This window comes from Colius striatus, chromosome 6 (assembly GCF_028858725.1).
Source record: "Colius striatus isolate bColStr4 chromosome 6, bColStr4.1.hap1, whole genome shotgun sequence".
In the NCBI taxonomy this organism is placed as follows: Eukaryota; Metazoa; Chordata; class Aves; order Coliiformes; family Coliidae; genus Colius; species Colius striatus.
In genome coordinates this window covers 6,341,679-6,367,895 of record NC_084764.1, presented here as the reverse complement: position 1 = coordinate 6,367,895, position 26,217 = coordinate 6,341,679, and the positions used below count along the sequence as shown (strand labels likewise).

General features: G+C 49.7%; 3 protein-coding genes across 6 annotated transcripts; 1 reads left to right on the top strand and 2 right to left on the bottom strand.

Moving 5' to 3' along the window:
* Positions 1-940: 940 nt before the first annotated feature.
* On the bottom strand, positions 941-5,277 carry FAM180B (family with sequence similarity 180 member B). 2 transcript variants are annotated; one of them, XM_061998480.1, is made up of 2 exons: positions 5,195-5,219; positions 941-2,554 (listed from the first exon to the last, which is right to left on the bottom strand). In XM_061998480.1, exon 2 carries the CDS (start codon positions 2,552-2,554, stop codon positions 2,111-2,113), a length of 444 nt encoding a protein of 147 aa, XP_061854464.1. In that variant the 5' UTR covers positions 5,195-5,219; the 3' UTR covers positions 941-2,110. The 2 variants fall into 2 exon arrangements, 1 of the variants encoding a protein (XP_061854464.1); XR_009818942.1 differs by lacking the exon at positions 941-2,554 and adding an exon at positions 3,329-3,399 and having other exon boundaries at positions 5,195-5,277.
* Positions 5,278-10,993: 5,716 nt separating this feature from the next.
* On the bottom strand, positions 10,994-15,467 carry NDUFS3 (NADH:ubiquinone oxidoreductase core subunit S3). The gene is made up of 6 exons (XM_061998303.1): positions 15,287-15,467; positions 14,330-14,427; positions 13,641-13,790; positions 12,754-12,879; positions 12,367-12,486; positions 10,994-11,239 (listed from the first exon to the last, which is right to left on the bottom strand). The coding sequence occupies exons 1-6, from the start codon at positions 15,450-15,452 to the stop codon at positions 11,072-11,074; spliced, it is 828 nt and encodes a 275-aa protein (XP_061854287.1). The 5' UTR covers positions 15,453-15,467; the 3' UTR covers positions 10,994-11,071.
* Positions 15,468-15,540: 73 nt separating this feature from the next.
* On the top strand, positions 15,541-26,153 carry KBTBD4 (kelch repeat and BTB domain containing 4). 3 transcript variants are annotated; one of them, XR_009818934.1, is made up of 5 exons: positions 15,586-15,669; positions 18,547-19,167; positions 22,765-22,871; positions 24,504-25,883; positions 26,013-26,153. XR_009818934.1 is itself a non-coding variant. In XM_061998302.1 (4 exons), the coding sequence occupies exons 2-4, from the start codon at positions 18,576-18,578 to the stop codon at positions 25,362-25,364; spliced, it is 1,560 nt and encodes a 519-aa protein (XP_061854286.1). In that variant the 5' UTR covers positions 15,541-15,596; positions 18,547-18,575; the 3' UTR covers positions 25,365-26,153. The 3 variants fall into 3 exon arrangements, 2 of the variants coding, with proteins under 2 accessions (XP_061854286.1, XP_061854285.1); XM_061998302.1 differs by having other exon boundaries at positions 15,541-15,596; positions 24,504-26,153; XM_061998301.1 differs by having other exon boundaries at positions 24,504-26,153.
* Positions 26,154-26,217: the final 64 nt, after the last annotated feature.

The following is a 26,217-nucleotide window of genomic DNA, read 5'->3' as shown; positions in this document are numbered from 1 at the left end:
GGCTGGTCTGTCTGTGTGTGCTCCTCTTTGTCATTCTTGAGGCAGAAGTGTTGGTACCTCTTAGGATTTAATTGCAAGTTTCACGATATTTGGTGCTTTTCTTAATCTGATGTTGATGAAGACAAGAAGCTGTGTTTGAGAATCTTAAACACAGGGACCTGGGAGTGTTGAGCCTAGAGAAGGTTAAGGGGAGATCTCATCAATGCTTACAAGTATTTAAAAGGGGGATGTCAAGAGGGTGGGGGCAGCATTTTTTCTGTTGTTTCCAGTGGCAGGACAAGGGGTGATGGACATGAGCTGGAACACAAAAAGTTCCACTTAAACACAAGGAGAAACTTGTTTGGTGCTGAGGTGAGGGAGCCCTGGCCCAGGCTGCCCAGGGAGGGTGTGGAGGCTCCTTCTCAGGACGTTCCCAAACCTGCCTGGACACGTTCCAGTGTGTCCCCTGATGGAGGGGAACCTGCTTTAGCAGGGGGTTGGACTTAGGTGATCTCTTGAGGTCCCTTCCAACCCCACTATTCTGTGATTTAATGAAAATCATACATTTAGAAACAAAGTCAAAAGTAGGCTTCTAGCGCTTGTAGTAAAGGGTGAGGGCTCAAATGTACTAATGGACCATCCTCTGAAAGCTCAGAAGCGAGGACAGAAAATGTATTTTTAAATCACTTTAATATTTAGGACAGGAACAGGCTTGTAATGTGTTAAGTGTGAGTAGTATCATGCCAAGTAATGGCAATATTGACTGATCCTAACAAAATCCTGGCTTCACCTGGGTTACCAAGCAAGTTCTGTTATCCTTTAACCAGACATCCATGTAGCTCAGACTGTACATTCTCCAACAAGACAATATTTTCACACACTGCTGCCATCCCAGTTCAGCTTTTTGACGACATTCTCTGTTCAAACTGGACTTGTCTGCAGCCACTCCCTGTCTCCATCACTCCATCCTAGACATTATAGACTGGAAAAGGATGAAGGGTAGAGTTTGGAGATGAGGAGAACATTAGGTGAGACACTAGTTTAATAGAAGTTATTTTTCATATAAAATACTAATTTTAATCCCTACATCTTTTGGGGGGAGAAAAAATCCACCCCACAGCCAAGAACCAAAAACCAAGCAGCAACCAACCTGCCTTCTGAACTGTGTCAATCTGTCTTCTCCTGTCCTAGCCCCAACCTGACCTCTAAAACCGTTACCTGCAGCATCTTGCTTCCAGGCTTCATATTCCTGCCTCACCATTTCTCCTCTCCATCTGTTGGGCAACAAACTAGGTCAAAAGCTAGCAGTTCCCAATTTGAATGTCACACATGCCTCCTTTGTTGAGCACAGAAAATTAAAGAGTATATTGATAGGAAGGGTGTTATAGATCCCATCATCTAAGCACATGCAAAGAATGTTCAAAATTAATGTGGCTGTAATGGCAGCAGGAAACCTAGCAGAAGTGAAAATAAAATCAAAACCCTCCCAAGTAGATAATTACATTTATTTAATCCCACACTGCAGTGTGTGAGGCACAGAAAGGTTAATGATCCCTTTCTACAGGATAATTGTAGCTCTGATTTTGGGGATAGAGAGTGTGTATTTGGTTATGTTTGGCTTGTGAAACACCAGAGCTGTACAAGAAACAAACTTCATAGAAGAGGTAAAATCTACTGAAGAAATAACTAGGTCACGATCCATAGGAATTTAAATGAGATTGAAGGAAGTATGTTCCAAACTGATAACCCACACAAAGCAGTGCTACTTGTGTAAATAATGGTGTGGGAATGCTGCAGAGCTTCGTGGACTACATATGTTTTCAGGTTGCTTTTTAAAGAAAAATTACTATGGACACATAAAAAGTGATGCCACGTGAGCAGAAAGCTGAAATGAAATGTGACCTATAACGTGAAACACAACAAAGTCTGCTCAGCTGGTTACTGAAAAGATGACACTGTACTGGGCTGAAACCACAAGGGGAATATAAGGAGGCTGAACTGAATGATCTGAAGTCAGCCAGGACACTACTGTAACATCCTGTAAAAATAAGTGTTTGTACAAAGCCTTGGAAGATGTGGAGAGGGTTTGAAAGAGCCCAGGGTGCAGCTGGAGCCAGGTGTGTTGCCCTTGTTAAGTGTCTCTCTTGGTCCTGGCCAGGTTAGAACCATAGAAATGTTTCAGGGATGCTAAATGTGAAGGCTTCTCCTTCCAGGGCCAGGAAGCCAGAAGGAGAGTGGTGTTTGCAGGGCAGAGCCCCTTGCACAGATCACGAAAGATTTCATCGACCAGCCGAGAGAAGAAAGTAATCCAGAGATTTTTATCCAGCCCCTGCACGGAGCGAACCTGGTAGGCACAGTAAACACTGGTGAAAAGGAGACGGTCAAACTCAGTGAGAGGCAGCGGGGTATCGGCCAGTGAATAGTATCTCAGGTGCTGCTCAATCTCTGTCGGTGTTTTGGGAACTTCATCCTGTAAAACCTGCATGAAGCGCCGTGCCGGGCGCAGGGAGGCCAGCTCTTCATCCCGCAGCCAGAATGTCCCGTTGGCCCGAACATCCAGCCCTCCCCAGAGCATCTGGAAGAGAAGAGAACAGCACTATACGCAGGGGAAGCGCAGCGCAGCCCCCTGCCAGGAGCTGTGAAGTCATCTGCAACGCTGACAGAGCTAGCCAGCCTGAGAGAGAGGGGCGGCCACTCCCTGACTCACAGCCCACAGCCTGCCTCATCACACTCCAGGTCCTTCTCACCAGCCCCACATCCCTTTTGTGAGCTGCCCCACACCTCCGTTTCCCCGTGGGACACCGTCTGGCTCTTGCCTCTTGCCCTGCTTCCCCTGTGTGGCCACCTTGGGGGGGCTGGGACTTGGCTACTTGGTGGGGAGTCACCCAGCCCAGCTGGGGTGCTCCCCTGTCCCACCTGGGAGGTCAGAGGTGATGTGGAGGGAGTGAGACCCCCCTCTTCAGCTGCATTTACTGTGAGGGTGAGGGAGCACTGGCACAGGCTGCCCAGGGAGGGTGTGGAGTCTCTTTCCTTGGAGGTCTTCAAGACCCGCCTGGACGCATTCCTGGAGTGACCTGGTCTAGCTGGGACCTGCTTCTGCAGGGGGTTGGACTGGGTGATCTCTAAAGGTCCCTTCCAACCCTTACCATTCTGTGATTCTATGATCCTACAATGGGAGGGAGCACAAGTGCAATTAGGGCATCACTGAGGCCTTTTCCAGGCCCTCCCAAAAGGCATCAGGGATGAGAACAAGCAGAATGTGTGAATGTTTACATGCAGGCAGGTGGGAGCTTGGGCTCTAACAGGGTCTCAGCCCACAGGCCCCCAGTACCCAGGAGACCTCTAACACGACGTCAGCGTCCTCTGGGCTGCGATGGGCTGTGTTGGCACCGTCCCCATCCCTGCTGCGAGGGTGTTCATCTGGAAGACATGAGGCACAGTTGGGTAGCACAAGACCACGGCCCTTCCTGTTCATTTTTGTCATTTGATTGTCAATAATCTCATCAACATTTCTTAGCTGCCACTCACAGCTTGCCAGAAATGACAGATGTTGATCATGGGATGCTGATGAGCAAAACAAGCTTTTTAAGAGAAGCAGAAGTTGTTGAGGGAGGCAAGTGTAAGTTTTGGATATGACAGCCCTTAATCCTGCCAAGTGTTAAGTGCACATCAGCAAAGGCACTTGCTCTGACGGGCAGCAAGGAAGCCCCTCAACACCCAGCACAGGTGGGTTTTGAACTGATGGGGTTTGGTTGCTTGGCAGTTTTTGATGGAGAAAGCACTGCTGCCCAAAGGAAACTGGGTGCTGAGAGGCTCTTTGACTGTGGTGGAAACATAACCTGGTGCCTATCCTGGTTTTATACTTCTTCCCTGAGCACCTGCCACTGGCAGGGGCAGAGTGTGAGGGTAAAAGAAACCCGGTTGGATCCATTATGGCTTTTCTTATGTCCAGCTGTTTCCTTGCTCGGCCACTGGACCTCATGTAAACCATGAAAAATGGATACGAGGCCAGAAGAATGGGAGTTTATTAACATGAGTCACAGTAATCCTAAGAATTCTTCCATTTTCATTTACTTTTAACTTTCTGCATTTGTTTTGCCTTTCTTCTTTCTTTCTTTGTGGAAAAAGAGAGACACAAGTAGCCTCGGTTCTAGGACTCTGAAAGGGAGGCTGTGTCCCCTCCCTTCTCTGTGTTGATCAGCGTAGTTATGTAGCCAAGACCCTCTCCTGCTTCTTACAGCTTAATGCTCCAGGTCAGGAAACATGAAATGGGAAAAGTTTACATAAAACAGCAGCTCTCTGACACTTCTTCTGGTTTCATTTTTCATTTTGAGATGGATGAAGGCTTTTTGATATAAAAGAGGGAGAATTTATGTTGAGTTACTCCACAGCTAAGGTCAGCAGGTGCTTCTAAAAAGCAGAAACATGATTTAACACAGACTGCTACCAAACCTCGCTTCCAACTTTCCATTCTTGATTAAAGCTTTTCGGGGAGATGTATGAGCTGCCTGAAGAAGTTTCACTGCTCATCCCCCAGGCTGCGGAGGTTTGTTTCTCTGCACAGCTGCATGCTCCCTGATCCAAGCCAGCCCTGGCTTTGGAATGCGAGCAGGGATGTAGCTCCTCTTTCCTACTCCTCCATGGATGTGCCAGCAAGGCTTTTAGCTCAGGTAAAATAATACTGCATCATCTCAAAATGCCTTTGCTGGGCTTCCCTCTGCTAAGCAGTCTGCTCAGTTCCCAGATCCCTCTACTGAGAGAAGGCTGATGGGCTGCAAGGGCAGTGGATTAAACAGCTGCCAAAGTGCTCTTGTTAGTAACTGTCTCATAGATATGTGCAGGGTTAGATGACTGAGTAAAACAAAAAATTGAAGCATATAAAATCATGTATTGAAAGAATAACACGAATATCCTCTGGAAATGGGAAAAAAGACCCTTTATCATTCAACAGGGTTTGAGGTCTTTTTCTCTCTCTCAAAAAAAAAGCATCTAGCAAAGCCACAAACACTATTGCAGCAGCAGACATTTTCAGAGCCTCCCCCTGCCACCAAAAATAGCAGCAGGTCTTCAGGCAGCTACAGGTGCCTCAGCCCGTGACCAACCCCAGCTGGCACTCTGTCTCTCTCCCATGTCAGAAGCAGCAGGCAAAGCCCCACACCACCACCATCGCTCGCTGAGCCGGGAAGCTGCCTCACTAGCAGGTGCCTTCCCTTACCTGTGGGCCTCTGGGATCCAGCAAACACACAGAGGATGAGCCAGGCATTGAACTGGGCCATAGCCACTGGGCACAGCTGCCCCTGGCTCTGTGGCTGCTGCCGTGCGTGAAGCGAGAGCCGTTTGCTGCGGCGTCTTCCCTCGCTGCTCTGAGTCCCAGCAGCCTCTGCTGGAAAGGATCCGTCTTGCAGTCCTGGGAAGGGTTTGCAGTTCGAGTTGTTGACCCTGAAGGATATTTTCCATCATATATTTTGGAAACTTGGAAGAGTTTGTTGTGAGCTTTTTGGCAGAATCGTTTAAGCTTCTTTTCCAAAGAGTGATTTCCCACTGCGAGTTATTAGAGGAAGCTATTAGTTGCACGAGATCACAGAACCACAGAATCTTAAGGGTTGGAAGGGACCTCAAAAGCTCATCCAGTCCAACCCTCCTGCCAGAACAGGACCACCTAGAGTAGATCACACAGGAACGCACCCAGGTGGGTTTGGAATGCCTGCAGAGAAGGAGACTCCACAACCCATCTGTCAGCCTGTTCCAGTGTAGATTTCCCTACACATGATTGCCTTTGAAGGAGAGAGGACCTCCTGAGCCCTTATGCCTCTGCACAGCACCCTTGTCACATCTCCATGATACTTCTGCTCAGCTCCTTGGCTTCATTTTCGGTTTTGCTTTTTCCTAAGGCTGCAAATCTGCCAACAATCCTGAAATGTCACAAACAGATAAGGCTGTCGGTCTGTGCAGATTCATGGAAGGGCAGCGGCAGCCAGAATATACAAGCAGGCAGAAGAAATGTCACTTGCTCAGCTCCATATCAAACCTCCTGGAGGAGAGCTCAGGATACTGACCTAACAAACAGCAAGGATCAGAGCCAGCCTCTCATTATCCTCTCCTGTGACAAGACTTCTGGATTGCCACGAGTACAGTCTGCCTTGGATGTTGTGAGACACCTGGATGAAGCTTCATCTGCCTCCCTTCACAACAGATACCTTGTCTCTACCTGTCAGGAAGTGGCTGACACACCAGAAGGCTGTGCTGCCATTCAACAAGAGCTGGACAGGCTGGAGAGTTGGGTGGGGAGAAATATAATGAAGTTCAACAAAGGCAAGTGTAGAGTCTTGCACCTGGGAAAGAATAACCCCTTGTACCAGTACAGGTTGGGAATGAGCTCTTAGAGAGTGGTGTAGGGGAAAGGGACCTGGGGGTCTTGGTGGGCAGCAGGATAAGCATGAGCCAGCAGTGTGCCCTTGTAGGCAGGATGGCCAATGGCATCCTGGGGTGGATTAGAAGGGCTGTGGGCAGTACAAGAAGGACAGAGAGCTGCTGGAGAGAGTTCAGCACAGGGACACAAAGATGATGAAGGGAGTGGAGCATCGCCCATGTGATGAAAGGCTGAGGGAGCTGGGGCTCTTCAGCTTGGAGAAGACTGAGGGGTGACCTCATTCATGTTTACAAATATGTAAAGGGCGGGTGTCAGGAGGATGGAGCCAGGCTGTTCTCAGTGATGGCCAATGATAGGACAAGGAGCAATGGGTATAAACTGAAACACAAGAGGTTCCAAAGAAATATAAGGAAGAATTTCTTCCCTGTTGAGGTGAGGGAGCACTGGCAGGGGCTGCCCAGATGAGCTGTGGAGTCTTCTTCTCTGGAGACATTCAAACCCACCTGGACGTGTTCCTGTGTGACCTGCTCTAGGTGATCCTGCTCTGGCAGGGGCGTTGCACTGGATGAGCTTTTGAGGTCCCTTCCAGCCCTTAAGATTCTGTGATTCTGAAACTTCCAGGATCTGTGGCTGTACTCAGCAATATGTAGTCTCAAACCAGCTCTGAAGAGAAGCAGGATGTAACAGGCATGGATTTGTCATGGGAGGAGGGCCCTTCAATATCCAGAGCCATTCTCTGGCAGGTGCAGAGGGAACGAAGACGAGGAGAAGACTGAGGGAAGCGGGGAAGGAAGATGGGTATCTCTGGGTCCCAGGGAAGGTGAGGTTTGGGTCACTGGAGGGAGAGAAGGAAGAAAACCTTGAGGGAAATAGGAGCAAAGCACTAACCATAACTAGACAGGCCTCCTGCTCTTGGACTGGTATTTTCCAGGTACCGTGCTGCTGGTGCTTATGGAAATATTTTCCTTGTGTTTTTCCTTCAGTCTGTGAGTGGCATCCAATGCTTGAAGGAGAAACAGGCTGTGCAGTACTGACAGGGAGGGTCCTGTCCCACTGCACCACCTGCACAACAGAGGCACCACAGGCCTCACACAACTTGGAGTTGTCATTCACAGGCAGCAGTGTGATGGGTGATGCAGGTGGGCTGGACAGTGCTGTCACGCAGCCCACCTGCCCCTCAGTAGTCCCATTGGCTCTGTTCTGCAGGAAGGAAAGGTCCAGCTGAAATCCCCATCTGGATTTTGACTGGAGATGGGTTACAAGGGCCGACAGACTGTGTGGCTGTGATTGAGACCCAGATGCTATCAAAGCCCCATCCTCAGGGAGGAGAGCCTGCTGGCCCAGCTGTGGGGACAGATGCCACAGCTCTGGAAAATACCAGCAAAGCCTACTCATTTTGGGAAGCTCAACATGGTGACTGTGAGTCATCACCTGAAATCTCTTTGTGCCAGAAAATCTCTCTTCTGAGTAGTGTGTAAGTCTGCTACATCTGACTTAACCCACCTACAGCAGGGAAATCCAGCCCTGGCAAACAAGCCTCATGGAGGCTGCTGGTGTGGACCATGCAGGGACAGAGGATTGGAAGATGGCTTTGTGCTTGTCTGAGCTGACCATAGACTTGCTCAACATGAAGCAAGTGCTCACCAGCCACAGGGAAACCAGAGCCAGCAGGCTCCATAGGCAGGAATAGTCCTTGGAGCCCAGGAGCCAGGGAGGAAGTGATGTGCCAATGCTGTCAGTGCTTCATGTAACCTGTGCCCTGGGATAATGCGTCTGGATGAGTAAACTGTGCTTTTCATAACCTCCCAGGCACCTCTAACTGAGAAGAGATTTGAGTCCATTAGCAACTGTTCCACATATTAAAGTCCTGCTGGAGCCACTGGCTGTCCCCACAGGGCTGGCTACTCCTCCAGCACACACACATTCTTCAGCAACCCTTACACACTGTCCAATTTGACAGGGCATTGTGTCCAACATCTCTCCACGTTATGCCAATCAAATTCTCCCTCTGCACAAACATTGTGTTTAAATGTCAGTTTTCCTTCAGTTCCTGCTACCATCAGTCTCCTGACTTACCCTACTGGGAAATATCTATCTTGTACCATACACAGACCATGAGTCTTAGCACGGTGCCTCACGCAACCTGGGGTTGGGGTGTGAGACCACAGCGGGAGAAATGTGTTTTATAAGGAATTTTCCCAGCAACAGAAGTGGTGCCAGGAACTTTTGTGTCTTGTGCAATAGGCATCAGTATGCAGGAAGAGCCACTGCAACAGAACACAGAACCAGCTGTGGGACATGGCGGAGGAAGGACTGAAAGTACATTTCCTATTTAATCAGCTCAATTGATGGCACATCCAAAGTGGAGCCAAGAATCATACAGACCCTCAAACTTCTGCTGATTTGTGTTCTCTTTTCTATAAAGAGCTACAACTTTTAAGGTGAGTGGCTGTCACGGGTTTGTGTGGAGCCGCTTTTTGCTTGGTAATGGGGAGGGAGCTGCAGTGCTGGTCCCAATAAACAAACATCCCCTGGCTCTGAGGTGGACCCACCCCCAGCCCGGCCGGGCCAATCTGGCTCCTCTGCCATCACTATTTAAGAAGGGAAAGCTGGGCTGAAACAAGATGTGGTACAAGGAGGGAGTGGTCATGTGGGCCTCACAGAGAAGGAGGAGGGAAGGAGGAACGCTGGACTGGAGACCCCTCTGCAGCCTGTGGTGAGAACTCAGCTCTGTCTCTGCAATCCATGGAGGGCAATGGCAGGGCCGAGAGCCACCAGCAGCCCCGGGTGAGTGCAGCCGGACGGGCAGAGCCTGTGTGAGGAGGCGGCCATGGCGCAGGCCGTGCTGGAGCCTGCGGGCCCCAGAGACACACACAGGAGGGGAGAGGAGCTGCAGCCCTGGGGATGAACGCACACGGAGCGGCCCGTGCAGGGCTGCCCAGCCTGTGAGGGACCCTGTGCTGGGGCAGGGAGGGCTGGAGAGGAGCCACCTGCCCTGAGGAGAGACAAACGGCAGGAGCCATCGGGAAAGGACTGATAGAAAACCCCATTCCCTGCCCCCTGAGCCGTTCAGGGAAGGAGGAGGTAAAGACACCAGGATCAGGGCTCAGAGCCTGGGAAGAGGGGAGGGGTGGGGAGAAGGTGGTCTGAAAGGGCTGGTTGTGTTCTTCACCAGTGTGTCAGTCTCTGTTATCTGCTGTTTGTTATGGTTTTGGGGTTTTATGTTTCTGGTTAGTGGTGGATTAATTTCTGTGTCCTTCCCCTACTCTGGTCTGTTTTGCCTGGGACCAGAAGTGGCAGCTGAGCCCTCCCTGTCCTTAGGGTACTTAAGGTTGATCATGATCTTTTGTTCCTAGATGGGCCTAAACAACTACAATGGCAAATGCTATTAATTTTAACAAGAGCTGTTCTGAGTCACATCCCAAACCCTGCCGGCCACAGCAACCTGCAACAAATTAAAACAATTAAAAAATATAGGAAGCCCATACTTACAAGGCTGGGGTGGACACAAACATGAAACCCTGACTCTTGCCACACCATTCAGCTCTTTATTCTTTAAAAGAGATCACATTCCAGTCACCAGTGCTTGTCCTTTTTTTCTTAAGTGTATTTCTTATTGTCCAATTCCTTCTTCCACCCCAGACTCTCACTTCCCCCAACACCTTTTGAAATGAGTGCTTTTACAACTTGAAACCTTACCTAGTGATTTAGAGAATCACTACAGCAGTGAATATTATTGTGAATTATTTGATGCCATCTCTTACACAATAGTTTTCAGATCTTACTGAGGTCAGTCAGCTTGCTAATGCAGAGCTGTGTTATGCACTTTTTTTGGAGAAAGGACAAGGCACATTATTAATTGATGACTGCTGTAATGTCATATCTTTCAAACAGGTGGTGGGTGGACTGAAACTAGAGCAGTTTTACAGCTTTTCTTGGAGAGAGATGAGATTTTCCACAAGAGCCAAGATAGTGGTAATGGCGTTACATCATACAGCTCAATAGAGCTGGAACAGTGACAAAAAGGCACAGCTTCTTGTCTAAGGGATGAAGGGAGATACTTTTGCCTGCAGGAAAACACAATCTGAAGATGCTGGAGAAAGTAAAGACTGTTGATTGCAAAGAAAAAGCCAGCATGAGGGTTTCCATGTGAGAGGCATCTTACAACTCCCCCTTCTGCCAGGAGCACAGGCACTGACCTGCTTCCCAAAGAAACAATGGAGATTCCCACAGTTGCTTTGATCTGGATCTAGGTACACCTTGTGTTGTCCTAAGAACATGTGTATTAGAACTGTTTACAAAAGCTTTGCCTGTTTGTTACATTATTATAGTCTTGTCAACACTCTTGGAGCTGAGGTAGTGTTGTCCCATTGCTTTGGGTAGACAGCTGCTGCAGCACAGCCTCCTGGAGAGTGTGTGGGTGATGATCTGTGCCCAAAGGGACAGGGAGCAGAAGCAGTGAATGTGAAGCATCTTACCCTCAGGGAATGCAAACCAAAATGACACATCCAGTGTCTTACAACTCGAAGCAGCAGATAAATATCTGCCAGAAGAATTATCAGGGCTGTCAGTTAGCACCCTTCACCTTGTGTTTTTCATCTAGTTTGAAGACAGCATTATTCCAGTGACCACAACAGGCAGGAATCTCGGATTGACTTTTATTACCATAAATACTGTGTTAGAACAGACAGGCCAGTGCCACCCACCCACTCCATTCCTCTGCTATTTTGCATCTTCCTTCTTGGCTCCTGCTTCTATTTTCAGGGGTTCTGGAGCTGCACGATAGGCAGGAAATGCCTCCCAGGGGCTGTTGAGGTCAAACTTGCGAAACTCCTGCGAGAGCTCCACAGGCTCTGCCACCACCCGCTTGACTTCATCGTCATACCGCACCTAGGACAGTGCAGAGGACACAGGACAGTCACTTCCATGCAGCCCCCACAACATCTCTGTTCTCAGCTGTAGGCAGCAATGACTCAGACCACCCTCTGACACAGGCAATCCTGCTTCTGAAGTCATGGACAGGCCACAGCTTCAGTTCCCCTCATTATTAAACAAAAGCCTTCCTGAAGTCTGCAGGAAAAGGCTCCTCTTTGCTACCAGGTACTTCAGGTGTGCTGACTAACCACTCTGAATTAGCAGTGCCCAGCCTACAGCCCATGTAAAGCACACAGGGAATTCTACATTCAGTTTGTCATACATCAAAGGAATTCTTCCACAGTCATTAAAACAAGGTGGCCTGTCCACTTGGCATAGCCAGGGACTACTCACACAACTATGTCACTCTGGTTTCAGTTGTGCTTCTTAGCCTAACACAGGGGAAAAAGACAACCAGGTGTGTACCAAACACTTCTGACTGGCTTGGTTTATCCTCACTGTGCCAGTCCAGGCCTCCAAACCACAGCTCAGGAGATGCTGCCTGGTCCTCTCTTGCAGGAGTTGCCGTTATATCTGTTTTTATTAAAACCCTCTGTTGCAGAACCTCATTGTTGTCTCCTGAGACTCAGCTCAGTCTTAGAACTGCAACAGATATGTCTGCTTCTGCAAGGTGGGCATTTGAAACTAGACAGAAACCAAACAAACTTATTTCACCCGGGGTTTGACATACAGAGGTAAGTATTTGATAAATGGCAAGTGTCAGTTCAACTTGAGTTTTATGATCTGAGCCTACAAAAATCTCAACAAAGTGGGGTTCCAACTGCATTAAGATCAGTTCAGTCCTTTATTCCTCTGGGAATCTCCAGTGGAAAAGTTCAATTTTCCAGATATGTGCTAAAACAGAGGCTGACAGATGTCTTTGATTTACAGCACATGAAATTTGCTCAATGTCTCTGGCCCTAGGCTGCCAGAAGGATGATACTTCAGATTACAATGCAGGAGATGTATCAAACTCCTCTGGAACAAGTGAAGCACCCTTAGAGCTTTTCAGGCAAAGGACTGTAAAGCAGTCACATCTCTGTACTGAAACTCAAGAGTACTGGAGAGATTTGGTAAGTTGAGAGATGAGTGTTATCTCCTACCTCCACATAACCAGAGAGTGGAAAGTCCTTGCGGAAAGGGTGGCCCTCAAACCCATAGTCTGTGAGGATTCGCCTTAGATCGGGGTGGTTGGCAAAGAAAACACCATACATGTCCCAAACCTAAATGAAAGGGAGCTGAATTAGATTAGAGAAAAAACCCCTTCAGGTATTATGTCCATGAACTTTCAGTGACTTGCCTGGCTTTGTACAGTGCCAGTAAAACTGATGGAGGAACTCACTCAAAAGCAAATCAAACGCCCTTTTATCTCCTACTCTGAAAAGGCAGCCATGGAAACACTTCTCCCCAAGGCCCTGGGAATCAGCTTAAACAGGAAAACACAGCCCCTTCCCCACAAGGCCTCTGCTCCCAAGTCCAGTGGCACTCACCTCCCTTTCATACCAGTTTGCTGCCTTGTGCACAGACACGGCCGAGTCCAGCGGCGTCAGCTCGTCCGTGTAGGTCTTCACACGGATCCGGCTGTTGAACCGCAGCGACAGGAGGTTGTACACGATCTGAAGCACAACATAAGGCAGCATTGGCCTGGTGAGGCACTTAGGGATGGCTCTACAGGACAGTATGGGCTAAGCAAAGGCATCAGCAGAATCACGTTCAGCACTTGGGAGCTGGGCACTAACTGACACTGTCAGTTAGATATTGGTCAGTCTCCTCCAGACTAAACAGCCCCAGTTCTCTCAGCCTTTCCTCATAAGGAAGATGTTCCAGTCCCCTGATCATCTTGGTGGCCCTGTGCTGGCCTCTCTCCAGCAGTTCCCTGTCCCTCTTGAGCTGGGGAGCCCAGCGCTGGACACAGGACTCCAGATGAGGCAGAGGAGAGGGGGAGGAGACCCTCCTTCATCCTGCTGCCCACAGTGTTCTGGATGCATCCCAGGATGCCACTGACCTTCTTACCCACGAGGGCACATTGCTGGCTCATGGTTGGTTTATTATCAAGCAGCACTCTCAAATAGGCCTAGGCTGGAGAAGGAAGAGGACTGATTCATATCTGGCCAGACAGAAGTCTCGAGATGCTTTAGTAAAACCAAACCAAACTGAAAGAAACGGCCTTTCAGCAGAGCACAAAAGGACAGGCAGACTAAGAACCCTTTCAGTCTCAGTCCTGATACTGCTTCCACAGTCAACAGATTAAACAAAACCCAGCACCTCAGAGAGGACTCTCTTTTCCCTGTCAGAAAGCAACAACTGTGGTCAGAGCTGCAGCAGCACCCACAGGCATCAGCCCTGGTGAGACTCTGCAGCTGTGAGCAGCCCCTACCTCAAAGCGGAACTGCCGAGTCGGGACATCCACAGCCGTCAGGTCAGCCAGGGACTTGAACTGGGCGTTGGTGTGATCCCGCAGGAAGGTCAGGACAGGAATGATCCCATCCGGGTGGATCAACAGCTCCAGCTCGTTGAAACATGTCACCTGAGGCAAACAGGGGAAAGGGCCTGAGTGCAAACCCCAGCAGGACCCAAGGTTTCGCTGAGACCAAAGAGTGGGGGCTGGAAGGGCCCTCCAGAGCTCATCCAGCCCAAGCCCCTGCTAAAGCAGGTTCCTCTCCATCAGGTCACACAGGAACGTGTCCAGGTGGGCTTGGGAACCTCCAGAGGAGCCTCCACACCCTCCCTGGGCAGCCTGGGCCAGGGCTCCCTCACCTCAGCACTGAAATTGGGTTTTGCTTATGTTTAAATGGAACTGTTTGTGTTCCAGCTTCTTCCCATTACCCCTTGTCCTGCCAGTGGATACAACAGAAACAAGTGATGCCCCAACCTCCTGACATGCCCCAACAAAGCAAAGATATGGCACAGCAACATCACATAGAGGGGCTTAACAGCAATAGCTTTCATGTAATTCCAACGTTCTTTCTTCCCCAAAACAACTCCTTTCAGGAGCTGAACAAACAAGTCATGTGTTTGCTGGGTGCTCTCCCCTCTCTTGAGAACAAAGTGTCAAACGGCACTTACCTGCACTTGCTGGATGTACTTGGGCATGATCTCAGCCACATACTCCCCAAAAGCACATAGCTGCTTCTGTTCTACTTCATTTTTTGGTCTGACAGTAGCTAAAGAGAAAAATAAAGTTCCCAAGATTATGGCAGGGAATATAGACAGCTGCAGAAGGAAGAGTGGCAGCTCCCAAGCCCATGTAAAAACGCCTTTAAGCAGTCTCTAGGTGTCCCTCAGTGGCTCTGGCAGGAACCAGACAGCTTGAAGAAACCTGCAAAGTTGATTTATGGTGAATCCAAAGCTAAACACAACAGGATAGATACACGGGGGAACACACAGGATGCTGCAAGAGAAACTAGAAAATAGCAACACACTTGTGGTTCACAAAACATGGGGCTGGAGACCTTGATAAGGAAGGAAGTTTGTGTCATTGCAACGCAGAGATGGTTTTGTGTGCTGTAAATAGAGCAGGAGGAATGGCCCAACAACATGCAGAGAGGCAAGTGACAAGGCAGAAAGGAGAGGCAGAGCTGACAGATGATCTGAATTTGGGTTCTGCTCGGGATGTTCAGCGTGGGGAGAGAAAATCGTTTGTGTTTGCTTTCCTAGAGAAAATAAGGGTGGTTCTGGGTGATGTGCCAGCAGCTCAGCAACCCCCTGACGGCCACAGTACCCGAGGGCTTCACCGTGGGGCTTTTGGGCGTGTTTTTGTTGTGGTTACAAACACTCCTCGAGCCAAAGAGCAAGGAGGGGCGGCACAGCCGTGCCCGGGACGAGGCGGCGGGCCCAGGGGAAGGGACGCCAGCGGGAACCCCGAGCAAGCGAGGTTTGCCACGCACGTCTCGGCTTCACGGTTGAAGAGGCACCAAGCGCGTCCCGCTCCCGGCCGGAGAACGTCGCCCCGCGCTGGGACTCCGCCGGGGCAGCCCGGTGCCCCGGGCCCATTCCCCTTCCCTCCGCCCAGCGCTCACTTACGGCGCGTCTCCGCGGCGGAGCTCCCCGTCTGCCGGGCCTGCGGCGCCGCCGGGCCCGCACCAGCCGCCGGGCGGAACGGCCACGCCTCAGGCCTCAGCGTCCGAGCGCCGGCGGCACCGGGCGCCCGCAGCGCGGCCCGCGCCAGGCCCCGCGCCGCCGCCCACATCCCGCCGCGGCACGGACGGGCAAGGGCAGCGGAAGCGGAACCGCCGCCGCCCCGCTTCCTCCGGCACGGCGGAAGCGCCCGCTGGGGGCTGCCCCGGCGGCACTTCCGGGTCGGTGTCCGGAAGCGGCGGGCGCCCGGCGCAGGGTGAGGGGCAGCCCGGGGCGGCGGCGGCGGCGGCGGGGGGAGGCTCCGGGCGGCATGAAGGGAGGCGCCGCAGGTGGGTGCGTGCGGCCGGGCAGCCCCGGAGCGCGGAGAGAGGGAGCGGCCCTGGCGCCGGCCCGCGGGCGGAGGCTGCGAGCCCTGCGCGGAGGCGGCCGCGGGCGGGAGCGGCGGGTGGGAGGCCGGCAGCCGCTGGCACGAAGCGGCGCTGGCAAGGCGAGGGGGCTCCGTGGCGGCTTTCGGAGCGTTGCTGGCGCCCTGGCGGGGTATTGGTTGTGGGATTCGGTGATGGGAATGGGGTTTGTCTCCCTTCCCCCGGCCCCGGAGCGGGAAGGCGCCGGCACTTGTGTCGTGGCGCCCGCCACCCTGCCAGGGCCCGAGTGCCCGTAGCCACCTACATCCTGGGGAAGGATGTGAGGTCGACGGTTCTGTTTGGCTGCAGGCAGAGTTTCTTTCGTGACTTGACACCAGTCCTCTGGAAATGGTGCAGGGCAGCGGGTTTCGCTGCCTGGTTTGTTCGACAGTGTTGTTTTCACTAGCCGGGTTGTCAGCCCCTGTGCCAGGCTGCTCATGGAGGTGGGGGAGTCCACATCCCTGCAGCTGTCGCAAAGCCGTGGAGCTGAGGGACATGGGTTAGTGGTGGGCTTGGCAGTGTGAGGGGAGGGGTTGGACTCGATGAGCTTAAACATCTTTTCCAACCAAAAAGATTCTATAATTCTGTGGCTCAAGAGCTTTCACTGAAGTGGGAACCAGTTTGCAGGGTGGGCTTGTACTTGATAAGGGTGGTAAAACAATACTGATGCTATTTGCAGGTAATGAGTCTCTTACAAACTGATATACAGGAACCTTTCAGCCAGAGCTGGACTGTTGTAAAATGACAATAAGGGTATAATTGAAGCCATTATCAAGGATAGGATGGACTTGTCCTGCCAGTTACATACAGAGGCAGTAGTTGCCTTGAACAGAACTTGAGGAAAGAACTTAGGAGCCAGCAAGTATCAAGCAGGGCTGTTGTAAGAAAATGCATGGTTGGCAAAATAAAGCATGGAAGAGTACCTGGATCTCCTGGAGAGAAATCCTGTCTGTGGGAAATAGGGTTCTGGAAATCAGGTTCAGTATTAACTGAAGTCATTGGTGATGCCAGTCACCATGGCTGAGAGTTGAGGTGTCAAAAGAAGTGAGTGCAGGCAGGCATCTGTTTGCCCCTAATGCTGCCAAGAGCCATGTTAAAAAAGAGCCCTTTCTACAGCAGTCCTTCTCTGGTTCAGAAGCTTTTACAACTCACTGACTACTCTGCAAGCAACCTCTGGGACCTGTTAAGAGATGTTACTTCTTAAATGGTGTTGTCCTTACCACTTGGGGAACAGCAGCTGCCAACATCTAACGGGTTATTGGGCATGCTGAAGGTGTCTGGCGTGTTACCAGACTGAGTGTAACCATCAGTTATCTCCTGTGGTTACCTTGAAGGACTGGTGGCTATGTCTGGCAGACATCTCACACACCTTTCTGGGGAAAACCAGTTTACCTTACTTGGTACCACTGCACAGATTTATCTTGATGCTTCTGGATAAGGGGACAGAGTGACCCTCAGCAAGTTCCCTGATGGCACCAGGCTGGGAGGACTGGCTGATTTACCAGAGGCTGTGCTGCCATTCAGCGGGATCTGGACAGGCTGAGAGTTGGGCAGAGAGGAACCTCATGAGATCCAACAAGGACAAGTGCAGAGTCCTGCACCTGGGAAGGAACAACCCCATGCATCAGAACAGGCTGGGGGTGACGTGCTGGAGAGCAGCTCCAGGAGAGGGACCTGGGAGTGCTGGTTGATAACAAACTGACCATGAGCCAGCAACGTGCCCTCGTGGGCAAGAGGCCAGTGGCATCCTGGGGACAACAAGAAGCGTGTGGACAGCAGGTGGAGGGAGATTCTTCTCCCCCTCTCCTCTGCCCTGGTGAGCCCTCATCTGGAGTCCTGTGTCCAGTTCTGGGCTCCTCAGCTCAAGACAAACACGGAACTGCTGCAGTGAGGCCAGCACAGGGCCAGTAAGATGATCAGGGGACTGGAGCATTTTCTTTATGAGGAAAGGCTGTGGGAACTGGGGCTGTTTAGTCTGGAGAAGAGGAGACTGAGAGGGATCTCATTGATATTTACAAATATCTAAATGGTGGGTGTCAGGAGGTTCGGGCAGCACTTTTTTTCTGTAGTGTCCAGCAGCAGGACAAGGGGTAATGGGATGAAGCTGGAACACAAAAAGTTCCACTTAAACATAAGAAAAAACTCTTTCCCTATGAGGTGAGGGAGCCCTGGCACAGGCTGCCCAGGGAGGGTGTGGAGGCTCCTTCTCTGGGGGTTTCCAAACCTACCTCAGTGCATTCCTATGTGACCTGATCTAGGGGGACCTGCTTCTGGGGGTTTGGACTGGTTGATCTGATCTCTAAAGGTCTCTTCCAACCCCTACTGTCTGTGAGTCTATGATGGTAATTAACTCCTCCTGAGGATAAGAACAGCTGCCTGTGCTCTGTCAGTGTGACGCTGTGATCCTTTTTCCATCCAGCCCTGTTATGGTGCTGCCCAGGTGTTCTTTTGGCTTTGTGAGTTCCCAGGGGGAGGTTGCTGGACTTTCCACTTCAAAAGCTGCTGCTGCATTTCTTTGTGTCAGTGAAATGAGTGGTGGAAGGTCATGCACACCTCCCATTTCTGCTGAGATGTGATGGTCACTGTACTGAAAGTTTGGTCTGTATTATAACTTCAATTATGCCAACTTCTCATGTGTTGTTAGAGATTCTGAAGCTCCAGCAGAAGTTTCTGGCTGTGCCACTTCAGTCCAAAATGTGCTGGCCTCACCAATATGTTTTGAGGTTTTTTTCCTGTACCTTTAACTACTGCATAATCTTGTTAGTGGAGAGGTAAAGCTATCTGATGGTTGGCATTTTACAGATTGCTGGAGGTCTGATCAGTGTGGCACCATGGACTCATCAGAAGAGACTGGAGGCTCCTCTGCAGAAGAAAACTACTTTGTGAACTACACCTTCACCGACCGCTCCCACTCGGGCCGCGTGGCCCAGGGTATTATGAAACTCTGTTTGGAGGATGAACTCTTTGCTGATGTTACAATATCAGTGGAAGGCAAAGAATTCCAGCTGCACCGTTTGGTCCTCTCAGCTCAGAGCTGCTTCTTTCGTTCCATGTTCACCTCCAACCTCAAGGAGGCCCACAACCGGGTGATTGAACTGCAGGACGTTAGCGAGAGTGTCTTTCAGCTCCTCGTGGACTATATTTACCATGGGACTGTAAAGCTGAGGGCAGAAGAGTTGCAGGAAACCTATGAAGTGGCAGACATGTACCAGCTGACTGCCCTTTTTGAAGAGTGCTCCCGTTTTCTGGCCCGTACGGTGCAGGTTAGGAACTGTCTGCAGGTCATGTGGTTGGCAGATCAGCACAGTGACATGGAGCTCTACACAGCTGCCAAACACTGTGCAAAGTCACATTTGTCTCAACTGCAAGACACAGAGGAGTTCCTACACCTGCCTCTCCGCCTCCTGACAGACATCCTTACAGGTAAGGAGTTCCTGAGGCTAGCCAGGATGGGGATGTAGAAACAGACTTTGAGAGGCTTATCGGGGATTGAACAAAACAGATGGAAAGATCCAAGCTTTCATAATCACTGTCTATTCAGAGGCTGAGCTAAGCAAAGCAAAACATTCTGGATAACTTAATCAGAAAAAAACCCCAACTATTAATTGTTACTGGACAAGAGGCATCTAAACTATAGAAAAAGGACACAGAGTGTGCTGGTAATTCCCAGTCAGACATGTTACAGGTTTTTTTAAGCACAACTTAGTAACTTTGAACAAGTTGTGGTATTTTTGTTTGCATTAAAAGGAAAACAAAGAAGCCTTACCAGAAGTAAACATCTTACGGAAGTCTTTTCTTTTTCCTCATTAGTTCATGATGATTTAACATAGTAATGCAACCACTCAAGGTATATTTTTAAACTATGTCAGTGTTATTAACAATTATATATAATTCTTAGGATTATTTAGGATAGGCACTCAGCTGACTGAAACAGAGGCATTGTAATGTCTTAGGTAATACAGTAATTACCTTTCTTGTAAAGGTAATAGCCTAGCACAGTAATGAGAGCAGTGACTCAGTGCTACGAAGGATGTGTCAAGACATTTACAACTTCATCCAGCTGCCACCAGTCCTTAAAGATTCTGTGCTGCTCTAGTAGGTGTAGCCAGTACTTGAAAACCTCTCCATGCTGCTGCTGTCACAATTCCATTTTTGTGCCTTTAGGTATCGTTGTTAGAAGAAAGAAGCATGTAGAAGTTCATACATTCAAATATCATAGAATCATAGAATGGTAGGGGTTGGAAGGGACCTTTAGAGACCATCTAGTCCAACCCCCCTGCCAAAGCTGGTCCGCCTAGATCAGGTCACACAGGAATGTGTCCAGGCAGGTGCTGAAGACCTCCAAGGAAGGAGACTCCACACCCTCCCTGGGCAGCCTGTGCCAGGGCTCCCTCACCTCAACAGTGAAATAGTTTTTTCTTATGTTTAAGTGGAACTTTTTGTGTTCCAGCTTCATCCCATTACCCCTTGTCCTGCGACTGCATGCAACAGCAAAAGTGCTGCCCCAACCTCCTGACACCCACCATTTAGATATTTGTAAATATTAATGAGATCCCCCTGCAGTCTCTTCCAGACTGAACAGCCCCAGTTCCAGCAGCCTTTCCTCATAAGGAAGATGCTCCAGTCCCCTGACCATCTTGGTAGCCCTGTGCTGGCCTCACTGCAGCAGTTCCTTGTTTGTCTTGAGCCGGGGAGCCCAGAACTGGACACAGGGCTCCAGACGAGGGCTCACCAGGACAGAGGAGAGGGTCAATCTCCTTGACCTGCTGGCTACACCTTTCTTGATGCATCCCAGAATGAGCCATAAGAGATATACTTGTGACCAGAGAGATTGCCCCTTTCTTGCTTTTCGTACAGGAGTCAATAACTGTAGTGTGTGTCATGTGTCTTAGATGCCGTTACAATAATAAACTTGCCGTGACTGGCTTCTTTGGAATGCTGACAAATCTGTCCCTAAGACTTTAAATAGCCTTTGAAGTGGGTGCTTTGCATATGAGAGTCTTTACAGATACTGCATTATATTGTCTCGATTGCATCTAAAGAAATTCACAATCCAAAACTCACTGCTGGCTCAAAAAAACATATGATAAAATTAGAGTAGTTTGGATAACTGTGTTGTGGTTGAAGCCCAGCCAGCAATTAAAGCAGCAGGCAGATGCTCACTCCCTCCCCTGCCTCCTGCTGAGGTGCAGAGGCGAAAAAAACAACTGAACTAATGGGCTGAGATAAGAACAGTGTGAAATGAAATAAAAATGACACCAAATAAAAATCCAAGAATACAATGAGAAGGAATAAAACGAAAAGAGAGGGAAACAAAACCCAAGAGAACACGAGTGATGCACAATGCAGTTGCTCGTCGATAGCTGAGTAGTGATTGGCCTCTCTCCACCAACTCCCCCCAGTTTATATACTGGGAATGGCATTCTATGATATGGAATAGTCCTTTGGCTGGCTCAGGTCAGCTGTCCTGCTCCTTCCCACCTCCTTGTGCACCTCCTCCCTGGCAGGGCATGGGAGAACTAAAATGTCCTTCATTTGGAATATGCACTAACTGACCACAGCTAAAACATCATGTTATCTACATTGCTTTCACACTAAATCCAAAACACAGCCCTGTGCCAGCTACTAGGGAGCAAATTGATCTATCCCAGCTGAACCCAGGACACCATTGATCTGAAGTTTTGACTTAAGTTGTGGGTTCATTAAACTAAATTCTTAAAATCATGAAATAAAGATACAGGAGTCAATTACCCTTAACTTCCCAGGGATTCCAGGTAGCAACCATGGCTTTTAGACTATGGCCTTTAGTGCTTTGGCCATAAATTAAAGTAGTTGCTCAATATAACTTTCTTTTTTCCCCAAGTATCAGCTCTTTCCATATATAGAACCACTTTAATCAATATTTCTGCCAAAATCCAGCTCATACAATGGATTGAAGTCTGAAATATACTCCTACTGCTGGAAAATCTTTCTCCTTTGTTATTCTTGCATCTTTGTTTAGTTAATGGAGAATTAAACAGAGGAAGCTATTAGTGGCAAGGATTAAAATTAATTTCATGAAGCAGTAATTTATTAAGCTTCCCTTTTGTGGCATTCTGGGACCCATTTCAAAACCAATGCTTTTCCATTCAACCACTACATGTGAGGGATAGCTTATGGAAATCTCTTTTACCATTACAGTCAAAATACTTGCTTTTATTCCAGAAGAGTGTTGGGATTTGTGTGATGCCTTCAGCATCACTGAATCCCTGGTTTCTCATGGAAGCAGTGTGTAAAATCAGAGAGCCTTCACAGGGAAGCCTCTCAATGCAATACAAGTGAAATTGCTGGCTTTCAAACTGCAAGGAAATGCCTAAAATCTTCTAGGTAATTTACTAATGATGATGATACATAACCAAAATGTCCAATTAGGTCTGGAAACAAACTGAAATCTGATGCAGTCTGTCGAGTGTTTCCTGCTGTCACACTGCTAAGGAAAGCTACAGTAGCTCATTGGGGATTTCCAAGTCTTAAGAGGATTGTAGCAACAGCCACATGTTCAGTCTTGAGGGTCAGCTGTCTGACAGTGCTCAGAGAAGGAACATTTCTGCAGATGGCTTTTGTCAGATGGGTTTCTGGGACCAGCCAAAAAGGCAGGCAGCTGCTGAGATGCTCAAATGAGAGGATCTTTTTGCCTAAATGCTTAAATCAGACAATGTTCTTCATTATCACAAAGAATGTAGGTTCTTCTTTATGCCCTTTTTCTCTTGGACATAAGTTCCTTTGTTGAAACTCATCCAAAGTGCTTAAGATCTGGCAGCTCTCTCTTGTGATATTTATCCAAACTGATTTCATCTAGATGCCTGGCTGGCAGTGCTTGATCACACCTGCCAATATCTATAAACCTCAGCATCTTTTTTTTCCCTCTCTAGGAAGTAGGATTTTTGGGGAGATGGGGAAGGAGTGGCAGGAAAATGATGTTCCCTAATAGGTACACCTGTGTCTAGACCTTATAAATGCCTTTCTGTCCCCAAACCACAGATGGCGTTCCGTGCTCTCAGAACCCAACGGTTGCCATAGAAACCTGGATCAACTTCAACAAGGAGGAGCGAGCGGGCTTTTCAGAGACGCTGCGATCCAGCCTGAAGGTATAAAAAGACCTTCTATTCCGGGGTTGCTGTAGCACTTCCTGCTTTTGTACTTCCCAAAGCAGAGTATTCTGCTCACAGGTGTGACCTGAAAGTCACAGAACTGCAATGCCATTGAAATTCGTGGTGCTCGTGTGAGGAATACTTTCATGGTCATAAATAGCAACCTCACTCACAGCTTTTTCAGTTTAACCTGAGGCTGCTTTCAGTAGTGACTGGAGCAGTGCAACAAATATTTCAGCAGATGCTCTGTTACCAAAGAGGTCATTCAGAAATCTGAAGTTGGCATTCGCCTCCTAATAACTCTATGCCATCAGTGATGTAACCAGCCCTTACCTAAACTGCAGACACTTGGGTTCCAGTGAAGTGTGTTGCTGTTTCATGACTGGTTATCTTGAAAAAGCTTTGGAGCTCTGTGGTGGTTTAGCCCTGGTTGGGTGCCAGATGCCCACCAAGTCGTTCTGTCCTTCCCTCTCCTCAGCTGGACAGGGGAGTTTCTCTGTCTTTGTGAGTCAAGGACAGGGAGGTCACTCAGCAGATACCATCATGGGCCAAAAAGAGTTAACTTGGGGATAAAAGGGTTGATTTATTAATGAACAATCAGAACAGAGCAGGGAGATGAGAAATAGAATCTTAAAACACCTCCCCCCACCCCTCCCTCTTCCCAGGACTCTGCTTCCTCCCCCCAGCAGCACAGGGGATGGGGGTTATAGTCAGTTCACTCTTCCTCCTGCTACACTGTGGGGTCCCTCACATGGGAGACAGTCCCTCACAAACTTCTCCAGCGTGGCTGCTTCCCATGGGCTGTAGTTCCTCACAAACTGCTCCAGCATGGAGCCTGCCATGGGGGCAGCTCCTCACACCCTGCCCCAGTGTGGGTCATCCACCAGGGGAACAGTCCTTTAGAAACAGACTGCTCCAGCCTGAGTCCCTCACAGGATCACAAGTCCTGACAGCAAACCTGCTCTGGCATGGGCTCCCAGGTCCTGCCAGGAACTTGCTCCAGTGTGGGCTTCCCACAGAGTCACAGCCTGCTTTGGGTATCCACCTGCTCCAGTGTGGGGTCCTCCATGGGCTGCGAGTGGATCTCTGCTCCACTGTGGCCTCCATGGGCTGCAGGGGCACAGCTGCCTCACCATGGGCTGCACAACAGGCCATAGGGGAATCTTCCTTCCAGGGCCTAAGCACTCTCCTCATCCACCTTCTCCACTTATCTTGGTGTCTTCACATTTTCACTCCCTGAAGCTGTTGCAGTTTAGCAACTGCTGCAGCAAGTTCTTCCCCTACTCAAATACATTAATCACACAGGAGTTAATCACTAATCACTAATTGTACAGGCCTGGGCCCATCTTAGAATTGACTGGCATTAGCCCTGTCAGCTACAGGGGAGGTTTCTCGCAACTCTTTGTTTAAAGAAACTACCCCTGTAGCCCCCCTGCTACCAAAACTTGTCCCAGGCAAAACCACTACAGGCTTTGAATCCTGGACACTGTAGGCTGGGCAGGACTTGGGAAGCAGGTCACACAGCTCAGGCCCACAGGTGGGTCCTAAGCTGAAAAATTGGGTCTTGGGCATCACTGATTTTTGTGTAAATAGTTCCAGTTCTGCTGACACTCTCCTCCTTTCTCTCAGGTGATTGGGGAAAACGTTCACATCTACCTGATCGGAAAGGAGTCATCACGTACACATTCACTCGCTGTCTCCCTGCACTGTGCTGATGACGACTCCATCAGCGTGAGTGGCCAGAACAGCCTGTGTCACCAGATCACGGCAGCCTGCAAGCACGGCAGCGACCTGTACGTCGTCGGTGGCTCCATTCCGCGGCGCATGTGGAAGTGCAACAACGCGACTATAGACTGGGAGTGGTGTGCCCCTCTGCCCCGAGACCGGCTCCAGCACACCCTTGTCTCCGTGCCCAGCAGGGATGCGATATATTCGCTGGGGGGGAAAACCCTCCAGGACACTCTCTCCAACGCCGTCATATATTACAGAGTACGAGACAATGTCTGGACAGAGACCAGCCAGTTGGAAGTGGCGGTCTCTGGAGCTGCAGGGGTGAACCTTAATGGTGTCATTTACCTGCTGGGTGGGGAGGAAAATGACTTGGACTTCTTCACCAAGCCGTCTCGGTTGATTCAGTGCTATGATACCAACACAGAGAAATGCCACGTGAAGCCGTACGTCCTGCCCTTTGCCGGGCGCATGCACGCCGCTGTCCACAAGGACGTGGTGTTCATTGTAGCCGAGGGGGACTCGCTGCTGTGCTACAACCCTCTGCTGGACAGCTTCACCCGGCTGTGCCTGCCGGATGCCTGGAGCTCCGTGCCGTCCCTCTGGAAGATCGCCAGCTGCAACGGCAGCATCTACGTCTTTCGCGACCGCTACAAAAAGGGCGACGCCAACACTTTCAAACTGAACCCAGCCACCTCGGTTGTAACGGTCACGAGCGGCATCAAAGTGCTGCTCACTAACCTGCAGTTTGTGCTGGCCTAAGCGGGCAAACAGACACAGCGAAAGAAAGGGCAGCAGCTCGCAGGCACCCACCGCACTCAGCACCAGTCCCCAGTACTACGAGCTCACGTCCAGTGAAGACCCCCAAACATCTTACCCGTGCAGAGGAAGTACAAGCTTTCTGGCTGTGGGCCTGTACTTTGACATAGCACTATTGGAGTTGAACTGCTGCATCTTAGATTCCAGACGGGCTAAATGCTATTACTTCGATCCCTTGATGATAAGCTGCTTGTGTTTGAGGCCCAAACTACAGCAAATGGCTCTTCAGCCTGGAACCAACCTGCCAGTAACAACATACGGACAGCATCCTCCTTGGCACGGACTGCCACTTTAACTGTGAGACTGCGTGTTGCTGCCGTGTCTGTCACAGAGTTACACGTGTGCCGTGTCCTCGAGGGATGTCCCTCTTTAAACATTCCCTTCTCCCTGTTGCAGAAGGAGGGACTGGCAGAAATATTGACAGCAGGCAGATTCCAGAGCCGACCTCAAGACCTTTAATAGGTAGGCTGCATTATTCAGCACTTGTTCCAGAGGAGTGGAATCAAACTGAGAACTTGCTTATTACTCTGTTATCACCTAAAATAATGAGGGAGATTGTTTTTATGAGCATTGGCTTCCTTTACTTTACAGGGAATCCCCACCTGTAATCATAACGTAGTGTTGGTGAAAGATGGAATTAAGACCACTTCCTCCTACCCCTCTCTGTTGGCACTGTAACCCTTTGGGTAAGAATCTGAATAAAGTCTTTGGTGAGACAAAGTTTTCTTTCCCTTTGCTGCAAGTATTATAGAACTCCTTGTGGATTTCATTTGGCCAGAGTACTGATACTGTGTGT

What these genes read in the sequence shown, in the direction of transcription:
- FAM180B (XM_061998480.1), bottom strand. Translation starts at nt 2,554, where the DNA reads ATGCTCTGGGGAGGGCTGGATGTTCGGGCCAACGGGACATTCTGGCTG.
- NDUFS3 (XM_061998303.1), bottom strand. Translation starts at nt 15,452, where the DNA reads ATGTGGGCGGCGGCGCGGGGCCTGGCGCGGGCCGCGCTGCGGGCGCCC. An exon ending in CAAACTGGTATGAAAGGGAG is followed by an intron (nt 12,487 to 12,753) that starts GTGAGTGCCACT and finishes CCTTTCATTTAG; the next exon opens with GTTTGGGACATGTATGGTGT. An exon ending in CACTCTCTGGTTATGTGGAG is followed by an intron (nt 11,240 to 12,366) that starts GTAGGAGATAAC and finishes GCACTGTCCTAG; the next exon opens with GTGCGGTATGACGATGAAGT.
- KBTBD4 (XM_061998301.1), top strand. An exon ending in CCTGACAGACATCCTTACAG is followed by an intron (nt 19,168 to 22,764) that starts GTAAGGAGTTCC and finishes CCCAAACCACAG; the next exon opens with ATGGCGTTCCGTGCTCTCAG. An exon ending in CGCTGCGATCCAGCCTGAAG is followed by an intron (nt 22,872 to 24,503) that starts GTATAAAAAGAC and finishes CCTTTCTCTCAG; the next exon opens with GTGATTGGGGAAAACGTTCA.